The sequence below is a fragment of the Pan paniscus genome, chromosome 11, assembly GCF_029289425.2.
Source record: "Pan paniscus chromosome 11, NHGRI_mPanPan1-v2.0_pri, whole genome shotgun sequence".
Classification (NCBI taxonomy): Eukaryota; Metazoa; Chordata; class Mammalia; order Primates; family Hominidae; genus Pan; species Pan paniscus.
Window position 1 is genome coordinate 92088168 of NC_073260.2, and position 18825 is coordinate 92106992.

General features: G+C 40.2%; 1 protein-coding gene across 4 annotated transcripts in view; it reads left to right on the forward strand.

Moving 5' to 3' along the window:
• Positions 1–513: 513 nt before the first annotated feature.
• The window catches only part of RIGI (RNA sensor RIG-I), a 75891-nt gene continuing 57579 nt past the window's right edge, over positions 514–18825 (forward strand). For 3 of the 4 annotated variants that reach the window (XR_008619741.2, XR_008619742.2, XM_003830100.5), the window contains exon 1: positions 514–776. Coding sequence is in view for 2 of the 4 variants with exons in the window: in XM_003830100.5 (XP_003830148.1) it covers positions 671–776 (106 nt within the window). In the remaining 2 variants the exon portion in view is untranslated. The remainder of the gene's footprint in view (positions 777–18825) is intronic. The other variant, XM_055092060.2, reaches the window with a different exon arrangement.

The following is an 18825-nucleotide window of genomic DNA, read 5'->3' on the forward strand; positions in this document are numbered from 1 at the left end:
CCCAGTAAGCACATGCAAATGTGCCCACCATTAATTATATGGGAAATTAAAATTAAAACCACAATAATATACCATTTCACACCGACCAAGATGGAAGTTAAAAAAAAAAAAAAAAGAAAGGCTGACCAATGTGTCTATCTACTGGAGCTCTCCTACTGCGGGTGGGAATGTAAACTGGATGTAATCAGTCATTTTGGACAACAGGTGGCGGTTTCCTATAAAGCTAAACATAGACTTACCCTGGCACCCAGCCGACGTGGGAGAACTGGGTACACAGGTGTACACTTTACAAAACTCATCGAATTGCACACTCAGATTGTGTGCATTTTACTGTGTCTAAACGTTAGCGCTATAAAAGCAAAACAAAATATAAGATCATAAAAATAAAAGCAATTCCTAGGGGTCCTCTCCGTTCCCGGGCTTCCTCGGTGCGGAGGGAAACGAAACTAGCCCGAGGCAAAACAGCCTCCGCGGACCCCGCCCGCCGCTAGTTGCACTTTCGATTTTCCCTTTAGTTATTAAAGTTCCTATGCAGCTCCGCCTCGCGTCCGGCATCATTTCCTCGGAAAATCCCTGCTTTCCCCGCTCGCCACGCCCTCCTCCTACCCGGCTTTAAAGCTGGTGAGGCACAGCCTGCGGGGAACGTAGCTAGCTGGAAGCAGAGGCCGGCATGACCACCGAGCAGCGGCGCAGCCTGCAAGCCTTCCAGGATTATATCCGGAAGACCCTGGACCCTACCTACATCCTGAGCTACATGGCCCCCTGGTTTAGGGAGGGTGAGTGTCTCCAGCGGCGCCTTCTCGGCGGAAAACAATTGAGGACTTGTTTTTCTCTTGCTTCGTTCCCTTCTTTTAATCAATGCAGATAGCCTGCCAGACACCCCAGGTTTGTGGTAAGATCTCCGCAGCATTTTAGGCTAGAGGTTGCCAGAGTTTGAGGAGCCCTCGGAGGCCTAGGTGGGGAAACTGAGTTCCAGCGAGGTGAAGTGACTTGCTTAAGGGTGCTCATCTATTTAGGTTCAAAGCTGGGGAAGAAATTTTCTGTTTCATTTATTTTCACTAATATTAAAGTCTACTGTGTGCTTGGCTGGGTACTGACAGAGATTGAGAAATAAGATAAGGGCTCTTCCTTAGTATACATTACAGCCCAAGGGATAGGACACAAAGGGCAGATAATTACAGTACTGAGCACAAAGTGCGGTCTGAGCTTAAAGGAAGTTGATGCTTACTCTGCCGAATCTTATTTGCACGCCTAAAGAAGTGGAAGCTGGAGAGGAGCCGGACTTTTCCAGACCGAATAGCTTTAGGCTTTAATACAGGTGTTTCCATTTAACTTCGGAGACAGGTGATCCTGGGTAATGACCATTTTGTAAATTTGTATCGAATTACTTTGTGCTGGAGATGAGCAGAGGCTTCTGGGAAAGAGGTGAAAGGAGGTGGTACTTAAAAGATATCGATGAGGCCGGGCGTGGTCCCTCACACTGTAATCCCAGCTGTAGAGCACCCGATGCTGTTGCTGTTCGGGGTGCCACTATGTAACCCGCACGGACCTAGGGGACTGAACAAAGAGGGGCGAACGCGGGAATAAAAGACAAGAGACAAAAGAGTATATCTGGAAGAAGGGGTCAGGGGGCACCTTGCCTCTAGTGGACAAGGGCCCTGAGCTTTACACAGCCCTTCTTGTTTATTAGGCAAAAGAGATAGCGAGAAGGGGAGGTGCTTGTTGGCTGGCTGCTTGATTCACAGCAGGCTTGCAAGACTGCAGTCTTTGAACAATAGGTGCTAGATTTCTCAATAAATAATTTCAAGGAGCCTGGCGCCAGGGAGTGAGGCGCTCAGCAAACCTTTTGGTGGCAAGGCAGTGTGAGTTTGCCCACGTGCTGCATTCATGATAAACAGTTTGCTGTTTGATCATATAGCCTCCAGCAGAATGCTGAGTTGGTCACATCCCAAGGGCCTTCGGCTCCCTGCAGCCAGCACTTTGGGAGGCCTAGGCGGGTGGATCACAAGGTCAGGAGTTCGAGACCAGCTTGGCCAATATGGTGAAACCCCGTCTCTACCGAAAAATACAAAATTAGCCAGGTGTAGTGGTGCGCTCCTGTAATCCCAGCTACTCAGGAGGCTGAGGAATGAAAATCGCTTGAACCAGGGAGGCAGAGGTTATGGTGAGATCGCACCACTGCAGTCAGCCTGGGTGACATCGTGAGACTCTTGTCTCCAAAAAAAAAAAACCGAAAAACAAAAAAAAGTCGATGAGAGGGGGCCTGGGAATCCTAAAAGTCTCCAAGTGCCAGTCTTTCCTGATGTTATGGCAGTTTTTGGAAATGGCGTTAAGACCGGCAACTAACTTGAATGCTAATTGCTCTACAAAACTAAAAGAAAGGTTGTGGAATGGCATTCTAGTGACCAGTGTAGCTTGGCACCTGAAGAAGTACTTGGAAGAAACACTAACAACTGGTGTGAATTCCATTTTTTCATGCACTCGTATATTGATTTGATACACCTTGATGGAATAAAATAAGCAACTCCTGTCAGTATTGTTAGCATTGGAGGTAATTTACTCAGCACCTATTACCTAATAGTGTCATTGAAAGTTGAGGAAGCAATGATGAGCACAGTAGAAACTGTCCCTGCCCTAATAGTGATTAGTGTGTGTATGTGAATGCAGGTAACAAAATAGTAAATAATAAAGTGCAGCAGTGCTTTGATGGAAAAAAGCTGGGATGTCTACTAGAGTCCAAAGGGCACAGCCAAAGCTTCCCAGATATTTGGCATTTGAACTGAGGTCTAAAGAAGGAGGAAAAATTAGCTGGAAGGAGACAATAACTTGCAGTTAGAGGGCTCCTTATGTGCAAAGGTCCAAGGTGAAAGAGAAACTAGAGTGTTCCAGGTATCCAGAAAATATTAGTATGGTGGCATTGTGGAGAGAGAGGCAGGAGTTCAGAGAGATGAAACTTGACAGGCAAGCAGAAGTGGGATATGAACAGTTTTGGACTTTATCCACTGAAATGTGATAAGGAGAGGGGACCAAAATAGAATTTGCATTGTAGAAAAACGACTTTGACTTCAGTTTGAGGAATGGCTTGGATAGGTACAAGACAGGGAGAGAGAGAATGGCAGATGCAATGATGCCAGGACAGCAGAGTGGAAAAACTGGAAGCAAGGAGACCAGTTAGGAAAATAGGAATCCAGAGGAATGGGGAGAAATGGATGGATTCAAGACACATTTGGAAAGTATAATCAATAGGTCTCTTGGGGAGTTGTGGTGAGGAGGTAAGGGTGAGGACAGGGTGGAAATGACTTCCAGGTCTCTGGCTTTGGTCCTTGGGTGAATAAATGGTAGTTTCTGAGATAGGAAATGTGGGAAGAGGGACAGGTTTGCAGGAGAAGGAGAAAAATTCGGATTTAGGTATGCTGGGTTTGTATGCCTTGGATACATCCATGAAGAGATGTTCATCAGATTGTTGGCTGCACAGGTGTGGAGTTCAGGAAAAGGGTCCACAGTTGGGGAGACATTAATGTAGAGATCCTTGCTGAAACAATGAGAGTGGGTGCAATTGTTACTGAAACACCAGGGATTCAGCCTAGGTTCTTTTGCTAGCTGCACATAAAGCCAATCACTGAGACAACAAGTTTTGCCAAGGCTTTAATTGGGAGCTGCAGCAAAGGAGGTAGGAGATCAGTCTCAAATCCATCTCCCTGACCCATTGAAATTAGGGGTATGGATAGAAGGAAAGAAATATAACTAGGTGTTGGAAGATGGACTCTGGAGGGGTAAGGAAGCAATCATGATAAATGAGGGGCCTGGTGTCTCATTGTCTGGATGTGATGGTCTGATGAGTTTCAGTTCTTTTATACCTTTTGAGAGGCCTGGGGGTCCTTTTCCTGGGGAAGGAACTCAGATAAAACAAATATAAGTTTCAGCTTTAAGATCAGGAGGGTCAATTTCTATGTTTATTCGAAAGAATTGTATATGGGACTATTGTGTTGGTTTCAGTCCCCCTCTTTCTATTTATCAATTCCTGGATCATGGGGAATCTGATCCTCAATCTTTCTGGCAGCTTCATGCTGAGGAATGGCGTGGTGGGCAGTTCCATACTATGGGTGACCACGTGGCCATCCAGGAATCAAAAGTTAATCTAATACTATAGTTTTCTTCTGAGACACAATCTGTATCATTACTGTTCCCCGCTTCCACCAAAGACATATCACAGCTGGATGGGCCTACCTGCAAAATAAGCCTCAGTTACATATACTTGGCTTATTTACCCACACAAAGTGCAGCAAAAATTATTGTCCGTATGGGCTCTCCTAATTGGCTTTGCTGGAACCTCTCACAAGGCCATTTCAGTCAAAGCCCTGGGAAAATAACTTGTTCCTCCAACTGTGTCCCCTTATAAAAGAAAACAGATTTTTATTAAATGTATGCAAGAAAACACATTGCCATGAATTAAGAATATTCACAAATAGTTTATAAATTCTGGAGAAATTAGGGAGAGAGAAAATGCCTCAAATTCTGTTTAAAAGGGTATACTCTACTTAATATACTGTATTCTTAAAGGTTATAAAGAGCTTAAAAGAAAAAATTCTCCAGATTCCAAAAAACAAAAATTCTCCAGACTTTTTCAAACAAAACCATAAAAAATTATTTCAGTCCCACATTAGTTCAGTCCATGCAATCAACTCCTGCTGTGCTTCATATTGGGTTAGTAATCTTTATAAACATGTCAGCCTTTTAATTAAGAGGGACTCTAATTAAGAGTCCTAGAAGTTTTCTGTATTCCAGTGGCACAGTCTCCAAAGTTATCAGAAATCTGCATTCAAGACTCCTTTTCATGAAGTCCCCTAAATAAACAAGCTCTGGACTATATCTGATTATAAGTCACTTTTTGAAAAGAATCAATGCAAAACAACAATTGCAATGACAAAAGTCTTAGGAGAGCCATAAAGACACAGTTGACAAGGAAATTTTTTTTTCTGTTGGCATACAACAATTTAACATAATAATCATCATTACTGACACCATATATTAAGACATATCAGAATTTTAGGAATCTCATATAGTCCTGCAACACATATTAATAGCACATCTATATAAATATAACCCAAAGGAAGTTAAATACCACCTCACATTTGATAATGCTTCCTGTATAATTCTAATATACCAAAGAAGCCTAACATGTCTGTCTGTATTGGAATTCAAGGAAGCTAATATACAAAAAAGTTAGTTTGAGGTTAAAAAAAAACCCCTGAATTTAGAACTTGAAATATTTGCTGTTGGGAAGTCTGTCAGTATCAAAGATTTAAGACACTTGATATCACAAAATAGGATCACAGGTCACTACAAAATAGTTATTCATTTAGCCAAAAAGATCAAACACATTTACCCTTTGATAGGCGACTCAGTTTCCCAACAATAAGGCCTAATAAAGACAGCATGAGGCCAACTAAATGTCTTTCCCTCTTCCTTTTCTTCCGCCCACAGTTCACTCAAAAGGTAAACAAATATTTTATGTCAATATTATACAAACATTTTATTCAAAAGAGAACATCAAATTTTACCTTTGTATGGTATATTTTTAATGTTAAAGCTAATTTTAATAAAGCCTTATAAACCGAATTTTAATCAGTTTGACTATAAGGTAGGATTTCTGTGAAGTTTTTTTTTTTTTTTTTTTTTTTTTTTGAGATGGTGTCTGGCTCTGTTACCCAGGCTACAGTGGTGCGATCTTGGCTCACTGCAACCTCTGCCTCCTGGGTTCAAGCAATTCACCTGCCTCAACCTCCCTAGTAGCTGGGATTACAGGCCATGCCACCACACTTGGCTAATTTTTGTATTTTTAGTAGAGACAGGGTTTCACCATGTTGGCCAGGCTGGTCTCCAACTCGTGGCCTCAGCTGATCCGCCTGCCTCGGCCTCCCAAAGTGCTGGGATTACAGGCATGAGCCACCACACCCGGCCTGAGTCACCACCCCTGGCCTGAGCCACCACGCCCAGCCTGAGCCACCACACCCAGCCATCTTTTTATAACATTTTACGATTTCCTATTAAAGAGTAGAGTAATGCTCCAAGAAAACCCTGTTATGACACAGGGGCCCAGACATTGGCCTTGCATCAGTGTGCTTTTGATGCTAATGTTTAATTTATAGAAAAACCCTGAACTAATTTTATAACTCAAAATCAGCCCTTACAAGCTCACATGCTCACCTTTTCTGCAATAGTTCCTGGGCGTAGAGGGATTGAATGGTTTTAATTTCTAGCCCTATGTCTCATGAAAGCAGTTCATTTTGATTGTCACCTTCTCCTGAGTCTGAAGACGAGGCTTCATTTGGTGTCAGTGCTCAAGATTTAGCAGGTATTGGTGTCTTTTTTGGATCCAGGAGTCAAAGGCCTTTGAATTACTAAATAATTGTTTCCTAAGAATTATTTAATAGCGTATTTATACTGCAGGAAACCTCATCATTCTCTCTAATATGTCACAAAATAAAACCCTGGGATTTGGTGCCTAGTAGTTACTGTCTGAAACACTTCAACCCATTATACAATCCATTGTATTAAAGTGGTTAGGTTACTCCTTGCATTTATCTGCTAGCATTCTAGTGACAAAACTGTGACCTAGAGCCTCAAAAATGTGGTAGGTCCTGTGCCAAACTTACCAAAGTAAGATAGTTAACTTTTCTTTCCATCATTTAAAAAAAAAAAAGGTAAATGCAAGTATCAGTTTTGGAAATTCAGTATGAAGATAAATCTTTCATTTAAAAAGTATACAACAAAACAAGGACAAAGTGACAATAAGCACACAGTAATTTCTTTTCAGCTATTTTGAAAGAGCCTCATCATACATTTCCAAGATTGGTTTCTAGATAAAGTACTGACAACTGATTTAAGTGACTTACACCACTAGAATCTTCAAACTGGCGTAACACTTGTATGTACATATTTTGTTGTCAAGTATACATGTGAAGGCCCATCAGTGATAAATGGCTTAGGATTAAAAAAACACTAGAAAGTCTCATAATTTTTTTTATGACTTAATCCAAGTAAATGTTATTTAATCTTAATAATGGTAAACACAACTAAATTAGTTTGAGAGAAAGCCCAATCAATATAATTTCCTTAAAGACAAAGCCAATTTTTTTCTGAATATTAAAACTTTGTACCCATATAGCAGTTTTGCCTCATTAAAGGAAAAGATCTGAAACCGCTATTGTTGATTGAATTGAATTACCTTGGAAATAAACACCATTTAAACATTTCTCTCACCTACTTTTCCAAATAACCAATAATAATGTACTATTTCTGTTCAGAACTTAGAAGAATAAACCTTTTATTATTTTTTGCCAGGAACCTTAAAGTTTTTACAGTTCTCTAGTTCATTAGAGGTAAGCAAAACCAAACAAATTTTAAAGGCTGGTGTCCACCAACAATTTTTGGAAGCTTGAAAAAGGTAGCTTAGGAACTTTGGATAAGTAGAGCAAATGATGAGATACTGGAAATGCATAGGAAACAAAATGACTATTCATGGAACCAAATAAAAGCTTTCCTTACATTAGAAACTAAAAGCCATCAATGGTTTTATTAATATGTATATATAAGTAAAACCTAAAGAAGAAGAAACAGCAAATAAATGCAAATTAAAAGAAAAAACAAACAGGAAACCAACCTGAAAATTTTCTACTCAGTTTAACTTGGAGGCTATAGTGTTACCCAGAGCCAAAAAAACACATGATGAATATTTTGTTCCTGATGCACAATTTAATGTCTTTAAGTTCACCAATACCACTATATATTTTGTGCAATTAAGAAATTCAATTTAGGCTGGGCATGGTGGCTCAGGCCTGTAATCTCAGCACTTTGGGAGGCCAAGGTGGGTGAATCACTTGAGGCCAGGAGTTCGAGACCAGCCTGGCCAACATGGTAAAACCCCATCTCTACTAAAAATACAAAAATTGGCCAGGCATGATGGCACACAACTATAATCCCAGCTACTCTGGAGGAGGCCGAGGCATGAGAATTGCATGACTGGGAGGTGGAGCCAAGATCATGCCACTGCACTCACTCCAGCCTGGGTGACAGAGTGAGAATCTGTATCAAAAAAAAAAAAAAAAATCAATTTAGGTATGTGACCAGTAAGTATTATACTGTAATGATAGTATATCTATGCAGAAGAGCAAATACAGTGTGAAGCAATGCAAGCATGTAGGTGAAATTTGGTTGTTGCTATATCTGGCTTCTATCTGGCTTCATGGTTAACTATATTAAGAAAGGATTGCCAAACTGCCAATGTGTTTCTTTACAATATTTCTTATTTTACTTTCATCAAGACTAAGAGCTTTAACTATGAGCAGTGTTAATTAGCCAGATTTCTCCAATATTCTATCTGGTTTTAAGAGAATATTATTTAAGCCTTTTATACTTTGTATTTTCTCTGTCTGTACATAAAGGTAGACACACAAAGAATAGGAAAGAAACGACATGACTTACACACACCATCTATGATATGCTTAGACTTTCTGATTTGTCCTGGATTTTCGTTCTTTTTCTTCTTCTTCTTTTTTTTTTTTTTTTAAACAGTCATTTTACTTTAGGACAAAAAAAATACCATTATAAGATGCTTTGTCATACGAAATTATTTTCTTTATAACCTTCCTTACCAAAAATACATCTTTATACTCATAACTTTCTCCGCATCTCTCTCGTCTACTTGTTCTTTTCTACCTTGTTTCATAAGTAACCTTTCAAGTCCATAATTTGAATTATTAATAAACTTTAGATAACTTCTGAGTTAGATAAAATTATTTTTTTCTGAATAAAAACATTGTCTTTTGCACATTTTATATATAGAATTACATATGAACTGGAATTCTTATCCTTAGTAACAACCTTAAATTTCAGTAAAAACCTAGGAAGCAAGAAATCTTGAGCTGCCTAGCAGATATTAGTATTTTATAGATGAGAACCATTCCACAATTTTTAGAAACATGTTCCCCACATCATAACCTTTTCTTAATTGGAAATGACTCAAACATCCAATGATTATATTTCCGATTATGCCAAAAGTTCATTTACAGCATTTGACCATTTACATTTTATTTATTTTTAGCAGTTTATCTAGATTATTTCTGCATCATTTCCTTCTTAACCATTTTATAACCTGTGAATGTCAGGTGTTCACCTAAATAACCTTAAAATTAATACATGGGCATTTTTATCAATAACTCAGAAGATTCAGCTGTTTTCATTAAACTAACAGCATTAAATTAGTCTTATGAGAATTCACACAAATATTCACTGGGTTTATAGCTTTATAACCTGCTGCCAAACTCTGATACCTCAAATTATCTAGCTGAGACAAATATAAGACCGAGACAAAAATGTATGCTGACAATTCTGAAGACATTTCTATTTTTATTTTACCAATAATTTTAAAGACAGCTTGTTTATTAAAGATTTACTGAAGTCATGTGAACTTGAAAAACACTTTGGACTTAATTTATGAGCACTCTTATTTATAAGCCAATTTGGTAGGTATAGTGTATAACATAGTTAATGTACATCTAGATAAACACATCTAAACATGTATACACACACAAAGATCCAACAGCTTTTACCTTGGAACTCTAGCCATGAGATAGCAATACAAACTCACGAATCTACAACCAAGTCCACATGGCTAAAATTTGTTTGCTCCAATCGGTAATCCAATGAAGGCTGTGAACCAGAATTTTGGGTAAAGCAGTTTCCATGGCAGTTTGATTTTTAGAAGCTAGATTCCAAAGAACCCTGGGGCCAAACAGCACTACAGAAGAACGTCATGTGGAAACTACTCACCAGGCCCAACCCTGCTTAAAACAGCGGCATAAAAGCCAGAATACATGGGACTCCACCTGGCTTTCCCATTCAACAGCCAACTCCAGATTCCAAAGAATATTGGGGCAAACGTAGTACAAAAGAATATTTGTTTGTTGAATTCTAATTTCCCATTACTATATTGACACACACAATCACCAAAACACAATCCGACTGCTGAAGCAATAGACAAGCCCGAACAGTGTCCAAACTGAAACAGTCGAGGTGCTTTTCTCTCTCAATCGGGCTTTATTAACCTGCAAACAGAAATTTCTTAGGAATTTTCCAAATTGAGAGAAGCCGATCCCACTGTCTGGTACCCAAAAAAGACACTAACTTGGCCAGACAAAAACACAGAAATTACAAACACGCTCTCTAGAGTATCATACTGAGAGTCAGGGTGCTTCCCTTTCTTAGTCAGTTGGGCTGGTTTAACCTGCAAATGGAAGCTCCTTTTAAAATTTTCAATTTGAGCAGATCTTGCTGTCTGGGCCAAGAAAGGACACTCACTTATCCAGATGCCAGTGTCACATTTCAAAGGCTGTTCTTCCTAGCAATCAGGAACTCAGCTGGGGCTGGCAGCAGCAGGGCCAGAGAGACCAAAACTCACTTCCAGCCAAAATTGGGCGGGCAGTTGCTTAGGAGGGCTTCTGAGACTCCTAGACCACAGCAACCCAGCCACAAAAATCTGTTACTGAAGCACCAGGGGTTTGGCCTAGGTCCTCCTGGTAGCCACACAGAAAGCCAAACAGGGAGACAACAAGTATTGCCAGGGAAGAAGCCTTTAATTGGGAGCTGTAGCCAAGAAGATGAGAGATTAGTCTCAAATCCATCTCCCTGACCCACTAAAATTAGGGGTTTATATAGCAGGGAAGAAATGTAACTGTGTGGGAAAACAGGAACTCAGGAAGCAATCATGATGAATGAGGGGCCTGGCCTCATTGTCTGGATGTGATAATCTGGTGAATTTCAGTTTGATACTTTTTGAGAGGCCTGGTGGTCTTTTGCCTGAGAAAGGATCTCAGATAAAACAAGTGTAAGCTTCAAGTTTAAAGACCAGAAGGGTCAATTTCTGTTTTTCTGGAATAAATGTCTGTGGGACTGTAGTCAGTTTCAAGATTGCTTTTTGGAGTGTGAGTAGAAAGAGCCTGGGACGGAATCCTGTGCAAGCCCTCATTTAAGAGATGAGCAAAGGAGGAAAAGAGACTGGGAAAGAGTGCCACATATGTGGGCAAGGAGGCATCACGGAAACCAAGGGAGAATGATGTGGTGGATAACATGGCTGAATGATGCTGAGAACCCAAGGTCTGTCAGAACTAAAAAAACGTTGCCTTTACTTTGGCATTATTGACTTTTGGGGCCACCCACAGGACTAGTTTCTGTGGAATAGGGATGAAGGTAAAGGTATAAGATGGTTGGGAAACTAACTGCAAGAGCAGACTCAGGAATAAATAGAGGGCAAGGAAGTGGAGAAGATAAATGTAGGCAGTTCTTTTGAAAATATGATTCACAAATGAAAAATTACAAGGGAGGTAGTGCTTAATAGTATCTTCACACAAATCCAGTCTATACAATTTGGTTACAATGTGGGTTCCAAGAAAGGAGAGAGAAGACAGAAGCAAAGATAAATGGAAAAAATAGAAAATTTTACTTGTCTAAGAAAGAAACAGCACTTTGCTTGTGAGTTTATTGAGAAGGGAATACATTAGTAGGATTTTCATATTTCTCAGATGAAGAAATAATCATGTAAACATTCAGGAAAAACAAACGTGTGGCTTTTTTTTTTTTTTTTGAGACAGAGTCCTGCTCTGTCACCCAGGCTGGAGTGCAGTGGTCTGATCTCGGCTCACTGCAACATCCACTTCCGGGTTCAAGTGAGATGGAGTTTCACCATGTTGGTCAGGCTGGTCTCGAACTCCTGTCCTTGTGATCCGCACACCTTGGCCTCTCAAAGTGCTAGGATTACAGGCGTGAGCCACCATGCCTGGCCACAAATAAGATTACTCAGGTTTCCTCTAACGGAATCAACATCAAGTTGGTCTCTGACTTCTCTGCAACTCTAATGTAACTAAAGAGTAAAACTCTGCGCAGAATTTAAAAGGTAAAACAAAGTTGCCCCTATTTTATATTTAGCCAGGTATTTATGTATGTAAGCAAGAAGAAAACATTATATATGTGGGGTCTCATATATATTTCTTACAGAAATTACTGGAAATGTGATTCCAAACAATGGGAACTGAAAAAAATTAGCTTAAAAAAAGGAGTTCTTGTAATGCAAGGATTGGTCGTGAATGTTGAAACTAGGCATGTAGAGTTGATTTTAAATAATTTTATAAATTTGTCCACAAAGGTAAGTGCAATAGTCAAGCATTTTTTTTTAAATTATACTTTAAGTTCTGGGACACATGTGCAGAATGTGCAGGTTTGTTACATAGGTATACACGTGCCATGGTGGTTTGCTGCACCCATCAACCCATCATCTCCATTAGGTATTTCTTCTAATGCTATCCCTCCCCTATCCCCCCAGCCCCCAACAGGCCCCAGTGTGTGATGTTCCCCTCCCTGTGTCCATGTGTTCTTACTGTTCAACTCCCACTTATGAGTGAGAACACACGGTGTTAGGTTTTCTGTTCCTGTGTTAGTTTGCTGAGAATGATGGTTTCCAGCTTCATCCATGACCCTGCAAAGGACATGAACTCATTATTTTTTATGGCTGCTAGTATTCCATGGTGTATATGTGCCATATTTTCTTTATCCAGTTTATCATTGATGGGCATTTGGGTTGGTTCCAAGTCTTTGCTATTGTGAACAATGCCGCAAGACACATACACGTGCATGTGTCTTTATAGGAGAATGATTTACAATAGTTTGGTATATACCCAGTAATGGGATTGCTGGGTCAAAGGATATTTCTGGTTCTAGATCCTTGAGGAATCACCCACACTGTCTTCCACAATGGTTGAACTAATTTACACTCCCAGCAAAAGTGTAAAAGCATTCCTGTTTCTCCACATCCTCTCCAGTATCTGTTGTTTCCTGACTTTTTAATGATTGCCATTATAACTGGCATGAGATGGTATCTCATTGTGGTTTTGATTTGCATTTCTCTAATGACCAGTGATGATGAGCATTTTTTCATATGTTTGTTGGTGGTATAAATGTCTTCATTTGAGAAATGTCTGTTCATATCCTGCACCCACTTTTTGATGGGGTTGTTTCTTTCTTTTAAATTTGTTTAAGTTCCTTGTAGATTCTGGATATTAGCCCTTTGTCAGATGGATAGATTGCAAAAATTTTCTCTCATTCTGTAGTTTGCCTGTTCATTCTGATGATAGTTTCTTTAGCTGTGCAGAAGCTCTTTAGTTTAATTAGATTCTATTTGCCAATTTTGATTTTTGTTGCCATTGCTTTTGGTGTTTTAGTCATGAAGTCTTTGCCCGTGCCTATATCCTGAATGGTATTGCCTAGGTTTTCTTCCAGGAATTTTATGGTTTTAGGTCTTACATTTAAGTCTTTAATCCATCTTGAGTTAATTTTTGTATAAGGTGTAAGGGAGTGGTCCAGTTTGTTTTCTGTATATGGCTAGTCAGTTTTCCCAACAACATTTATTAAATAGGGAATCCTTTTCCCATTGCTTGTTTTTGTCAGGGTTGTCAAAGACCATATGGTTGTAGATGTGTGGCATTATTTCTGATGACTGTTCTGTTCCATTGATCTATATATCTGATAATCTGTTTTGGTACCAGTACCATGCTCTTTTGATTACTGTAGCCTTGTAGTATAGTTTGAAGTCAGGTAGCATGATGCATTCAGCTTTGTTCTTTTTTGCTTAGGATTGTCTTGGCTATGTGGGCTCTTTTTTGGTTCCATATGAACTTTAAAGTAGTTTTTTCCAATTCTGTGAAGAAAGTCATTGGTAGCTTGATGGGGATGGCATTGAATCTATAAATTACCTTGGGCAGTATGGCCATTTTCACGATATTGATTCTTCCTACCCATGAGCATGGAATGTTCTTCCATTTGTTTGTATCCTCTTTTCTTTCATTGAGCAGTGGTTTGTAGTTCTCCTTGAAGAGGTCCTTCACGTCCCTTGTAAGTTGGATTCCTAGGTCTTTTATTCTCTTTCTAGTAATTGTGAATGGGAGTTCACTCATGATTTGGCTCTCTGTTTGTTATTGGTGTATAGGAATGCTTGTGATTTTTGCACATTGATTTTGTATCCTGAGACTTTGCTGAAGTTGCTTATCAGCTTAAGGAGATTTTGGGCTGAGATGATGGGGTTTTCTAGATATACAATCATGTCATCTGCAAACAGGGGCAATTGGACTTTCTCTTTTCCTAATTGAATGCCCTTTATTTCTTTCTCTTGCCTAATTGCCCTGGCCAGAACTTCCAACAGTATGTTGAATAGGAGTGGGGAGAGAGGGCATCCTTGTCTTGTGCCGGTTTTCAAAGGAAGTACTTCCAACTTTTGCCCATTCAGTATGATATTGGCTGTGGGTTTGTCATAAATAGCTCTTTATTATTCTGAGATACATTCCATCAATACCTAGTTTATTGAGAGTTTTTAGCATGAAGGGCTGTTGAATTTTATCAACGGCGTTTTCTGCATCTATTGAGATAATCATGTGGTTTTTGTCATTAGTTCTGTTTATGTGATGGATTACATTTATTGATTTGTATATGTTGAACCAGCCTTGTATCCCAGGGATGAAGCAGACCTGATTATGGTGAATAAGCTTTTTGATATGCTGCTGGATTCAGTTTGCCAGTATTTTATTGAGGATTTTTGCATCAATGTTCATCAGGGATATTGGCCTGAAATTTTCTTTTTTGGTTTTGCCTCTGGCAGGTTTTGGTATCAGGGTGATGCTGGCCTCATAAAATGAGTTAGGGAGGAGTCCCTCTTTTTCTATTGTTGGGAATAGTTTCAGAAGGAATGGTATAAGCTCCTCTTTGTACCTCTGGTAGAGTTCAACTGTGAATCCATCTGGTCCTGGGCTTTTTTTGGTTGGTAGGCTATTACTGCCACAACTTGTTATTGGTCTCTTCAGGGATTTGACTTCTTCCTGGTTTAGTCTTGGAGGGTATATGTGTCTAGGAATTTATCCATTTCTTCTAGATTTTCTAGTATATTTGTGTAGAGGTGTTTATAGTATTCTATGATGGTAGTTTGTATTTCTGTGGGATCACTGGTGACATCCCCTTTATTATTTTTGTTGTATCTATTTTAGTCGTCTCTCTCTTCTTCTTTATTAAACTGGCTTGTGGTCTATATATTTGTTAATCTTTTCAAAAAACCAGCTCCCGGATTCACTGATTTTTTTGAAGGGTTTTCTGTGTCTCTGTCTCCTTCAGTTCTGCTCTGATCTTAGTTATTTATTGTCTTTTGCTAGCTTTTGAATTTGTTTGCTCTTGCTTCTCTAGTTCTTTTAATTGTGATATTACGATGTTGATTTTAGATCTTTCCCTCTTTCTCCTGTGGGCATTTAGTGCTATAAATTTCCATCTACACACTGCTTTAAATGTGTCCCAGAGATTCTGGTACGTTGTGTCTTTGTTCTCATTGGTTTCAAAGAACTTATTTATTTCTGCCTTCATTTCGTATTTACCCAGTAGTCATTCAGGAGCAGGTTGTTCAGTTTCCATGTAGTTGTGCAGTTTTGAGTGAGTTTCTTAATCCTCAGTTCTAATTTGATTGCACTGTGTTCTGACAGACTGTTATGATTTCTGTTCTTTTGCATTTGCTGAGGAGTGTTTTATTTCCTATTATGTGGTCAATTTTAGAATAAGTATGATGTGGTGCTGAGAAGAATGTATATTCTATTCATCTGGTGTGGAGAGTTCTGTAGATGTCTATTAGGTCAGCTTTGTCCAGAGCTGAGTTCAAGTCCTGAATATTCTTGTTAATTTTCTGTTTTTTTGATCTATTATTGACAGTGGGGTGTTAAAGTCTCCCACTATTATTGTGTGGGAGTCTAAGTCTCTTTGTAGGTCTGTAAGAACTTGCTTTATGAATCTGGGTATTCCTGTATTGGGTGCATATATATTTAGCATAGTTAGCTCTTCTTGTTGCATTGATCCCTTTACTATTATATAATGCCCTTCTTTCTCTTTTTTGATCTTTGTTGGTTTAAAATCCGTTTTATCAGAGACTGGGATTGCAACCCCTGCTTTTTTTTTTTTTCTTTCCATTTGCTTGGTAAATCTTCCTCCATCCCTTTATTTTGAGCCTATGTGTGTCTTTGCATGTGAGATGGGTCTCCTGAATACAGCACACCAATGGGTCTTGACTCTTTATCCAGTTTGCCAGTCTGTGTCTTTTGATTGGGGCATTTAGCCCATTTACACTTAAGGTTAATATTGTTATGTGTGAATTTGATCCTGTCATTATGATGCTAGCTGGTTATTTTGCCTGTTAGTTGATGCAGTTTCTTCATAGTGTCGATGGTCTTTACAATTTGGTATGTTTTTGCAGTGGCTGGTACCAGTTTTCCTTTCCATATTTAGTGCTTCCTTCAGGAGCTCTTGTAAGGCAGGCCTGGTGGTGACAAAATCTCTCAGCATTTGCTTGTCTGTAAAGGATTTTATTTCTTCTTTGCTTATAAATCTTAGTTTGGCTGGATATGAAATTCTGGGTTGAAAATTCTTTTCTTTAAGAATGTTGAATATTGGCCCCCACTCTCTTCTGGCTTGTAGGGTTTCTACAGAGAGATCTGCTGTTAGTCTGATGGGCTTCCCTTTGTGAGTAACTGAACCTTTCTCTCTGGCTGCACCTAACATTTTTCCTCCATTTTAACCTTGGTGAATCTGATGATTATGTGTCTTGGGGTTGTTCTTCTCGAGGAGTATCTTTGTGGTGTTCTCTGTATTTCCTGAATTTGAATGTTGGCCTGTATTGCTAGGTTGGGGACGTTCTCCTGGATAACATCCTGAGGAGAGTTTTCCAACTTGGTTCCATTCTCCCCGTCACTTTCGGGTATACCAATCAAACATAGGTTTGGTCTTTTCACATAGTCCCATATTTCTTGGAAGCTTTGTTCATTCCTTTTCATTCTTTTTTTCTCTAATCTTGCCTTCATGCTTTATTTCATTAAATTCATCTTCAATCTCTGATATCCTTTCTTCTGCTTGATTGATTCAGCTATTGATAGTTGTGTATGCTTCACAAAGTTCTCGTGCTGTGTTTTTTGGCTACATCAGGTCATTCAGGTCCTTCTCTAAACTGGTTATTCTAGTTGTCACTCCTCTAACCTTTTTTCAAGGTTTGTAGCTTCCTTGCATTGGGTTAGAACATGCTCCTTTAGCTCAGAGGAGTTTCTTATTACCCACCTTCTGAAGCCTACTTCTGTCAATTTGTCAAACTCATTCTCCGTCCAGTTTTGTTCCGTTGCTGGCGAGGAGTTGTGATCCTTTGGAGGAGAAGAGGATCACATTTTTTTTCTGCCTTTTTGCACTGGCGTTTCCTCATCTTCATGGATTTATCTGCCTTTGGTCTTTGATGTTGGTGACCTTCAGATGAGTTATCTGTGTGGATGTCCTTTTCGTTGATATTGATGATATTCCTGTTTGTTAGTTTTCCTTCTAACAGGCCCCTCAGCTGCAGGTCTGCTGGAGTTTGCTGGATGTCCACTCCAGACCCTGTTTGCCTGGGTATCACCAGTGGAGGCTGCAGAACAGCAAAGATTGCTGCCTGTTCCTTCCTTTGGAAGCTTCCTCTCAGAGGGGCACCTGCCAGATGCCAGCTGGAGCTCTCCTGTATGAGGTGTCTGTTGACCCTGGTAGGAGGTGTCTCCCCACCAGGAGACACGGGTATCAGGGACCCACTTAAGGAGGCAGTCTGTCCGTTAGCAGAGCTCAAGCTCTGTGCTGGGAGATCTGTTGCTCTCTTCAGAGCCAGCAGGCAGCAACATTTAAGTCTGCTGAAGCTGCGCCCACAGCTGCCCCTTTCCCCAGGTGCCCTCTCCCAGGGAAATGGGAGTTTTATCTGTAAGCCCCTGACTGGGGCTGCTGGCTTTTTTTCAGAGATGCCCTGCCTAGAGTGAGGAATCTAGAGAGGCAGTCTAGCTATAGTGGCTTTGCCAAGCTGCAGTAGGCTCTACCCAGTTTGAACTTCCTGGTGGCTTTGTTTACACTGTGAGGGGAATAGGGCCTACTCAAGCCTCAATAATTGTGGATGCCCCTCCCCCAACCAAGCTTGAGCATCCCAGGTCAACTTCAGATTGTTGTGCTGGCAGCGAGAATTTCAAGCCAGTGGATTTTAGCTTGCTGGGCTCTGTAGGGGTGGGATTTGCTGTGCTAGACCACTTGGCTCCCTGGCTTCAGCCCCCTTTCCAGGAGAGTGAATGGTTCTGTCTTGCTGGCATTCCAGGTGCCACTGGGGTATGAAAAAAAAAAAACTGCAGCTAGCTCGGTGTCTGCCCAAATGGCCACCCAGGTTTGTGCTTGAAACCCAGATCCCTGGTGGCATAGGCACCGGAGGGAATCTCCTGGTCTGCTGGTTGCGAAGACTGTGGGGGAAAAGCATACTATCTGGGCCAGGGTGCACTGTTCCTCATGGCACAGTCCCTCATGGCTTCCCTTGGCTAGGGGAGGGAGTTCCCAGACCCCTTGTGCTTCCCAGGTGAGGTGACACCCTACCCTGCTTCAGCTCGCTGTCTGTGGGCTGCACCCACTGTCTATCCAGTCCCAGTGAGGTCAACCGGGTACCTCTGTTGGAAATGCAGTAATCACCCGCCTTCTGTGTTGATCTCTCTGTGAGCTGCAGACCGGAGCTGTTCCTTTTTTGGCCATCTTGCCCTGGTTCCTAGTCAAGCATTTTTTAAGAGAGGATTTTCATATAGTAAAAAAAAAAAAAAAAAAAAAAAAAAAAAAAAAAAAAAATTAAGTAAATACTTTGGTTTAAAATTTTAGATTGAGTCTGTTAGGAGCTAGGGAAAATTATGATAAATAAGAGTTAAATCCCTTGCCTCAAAA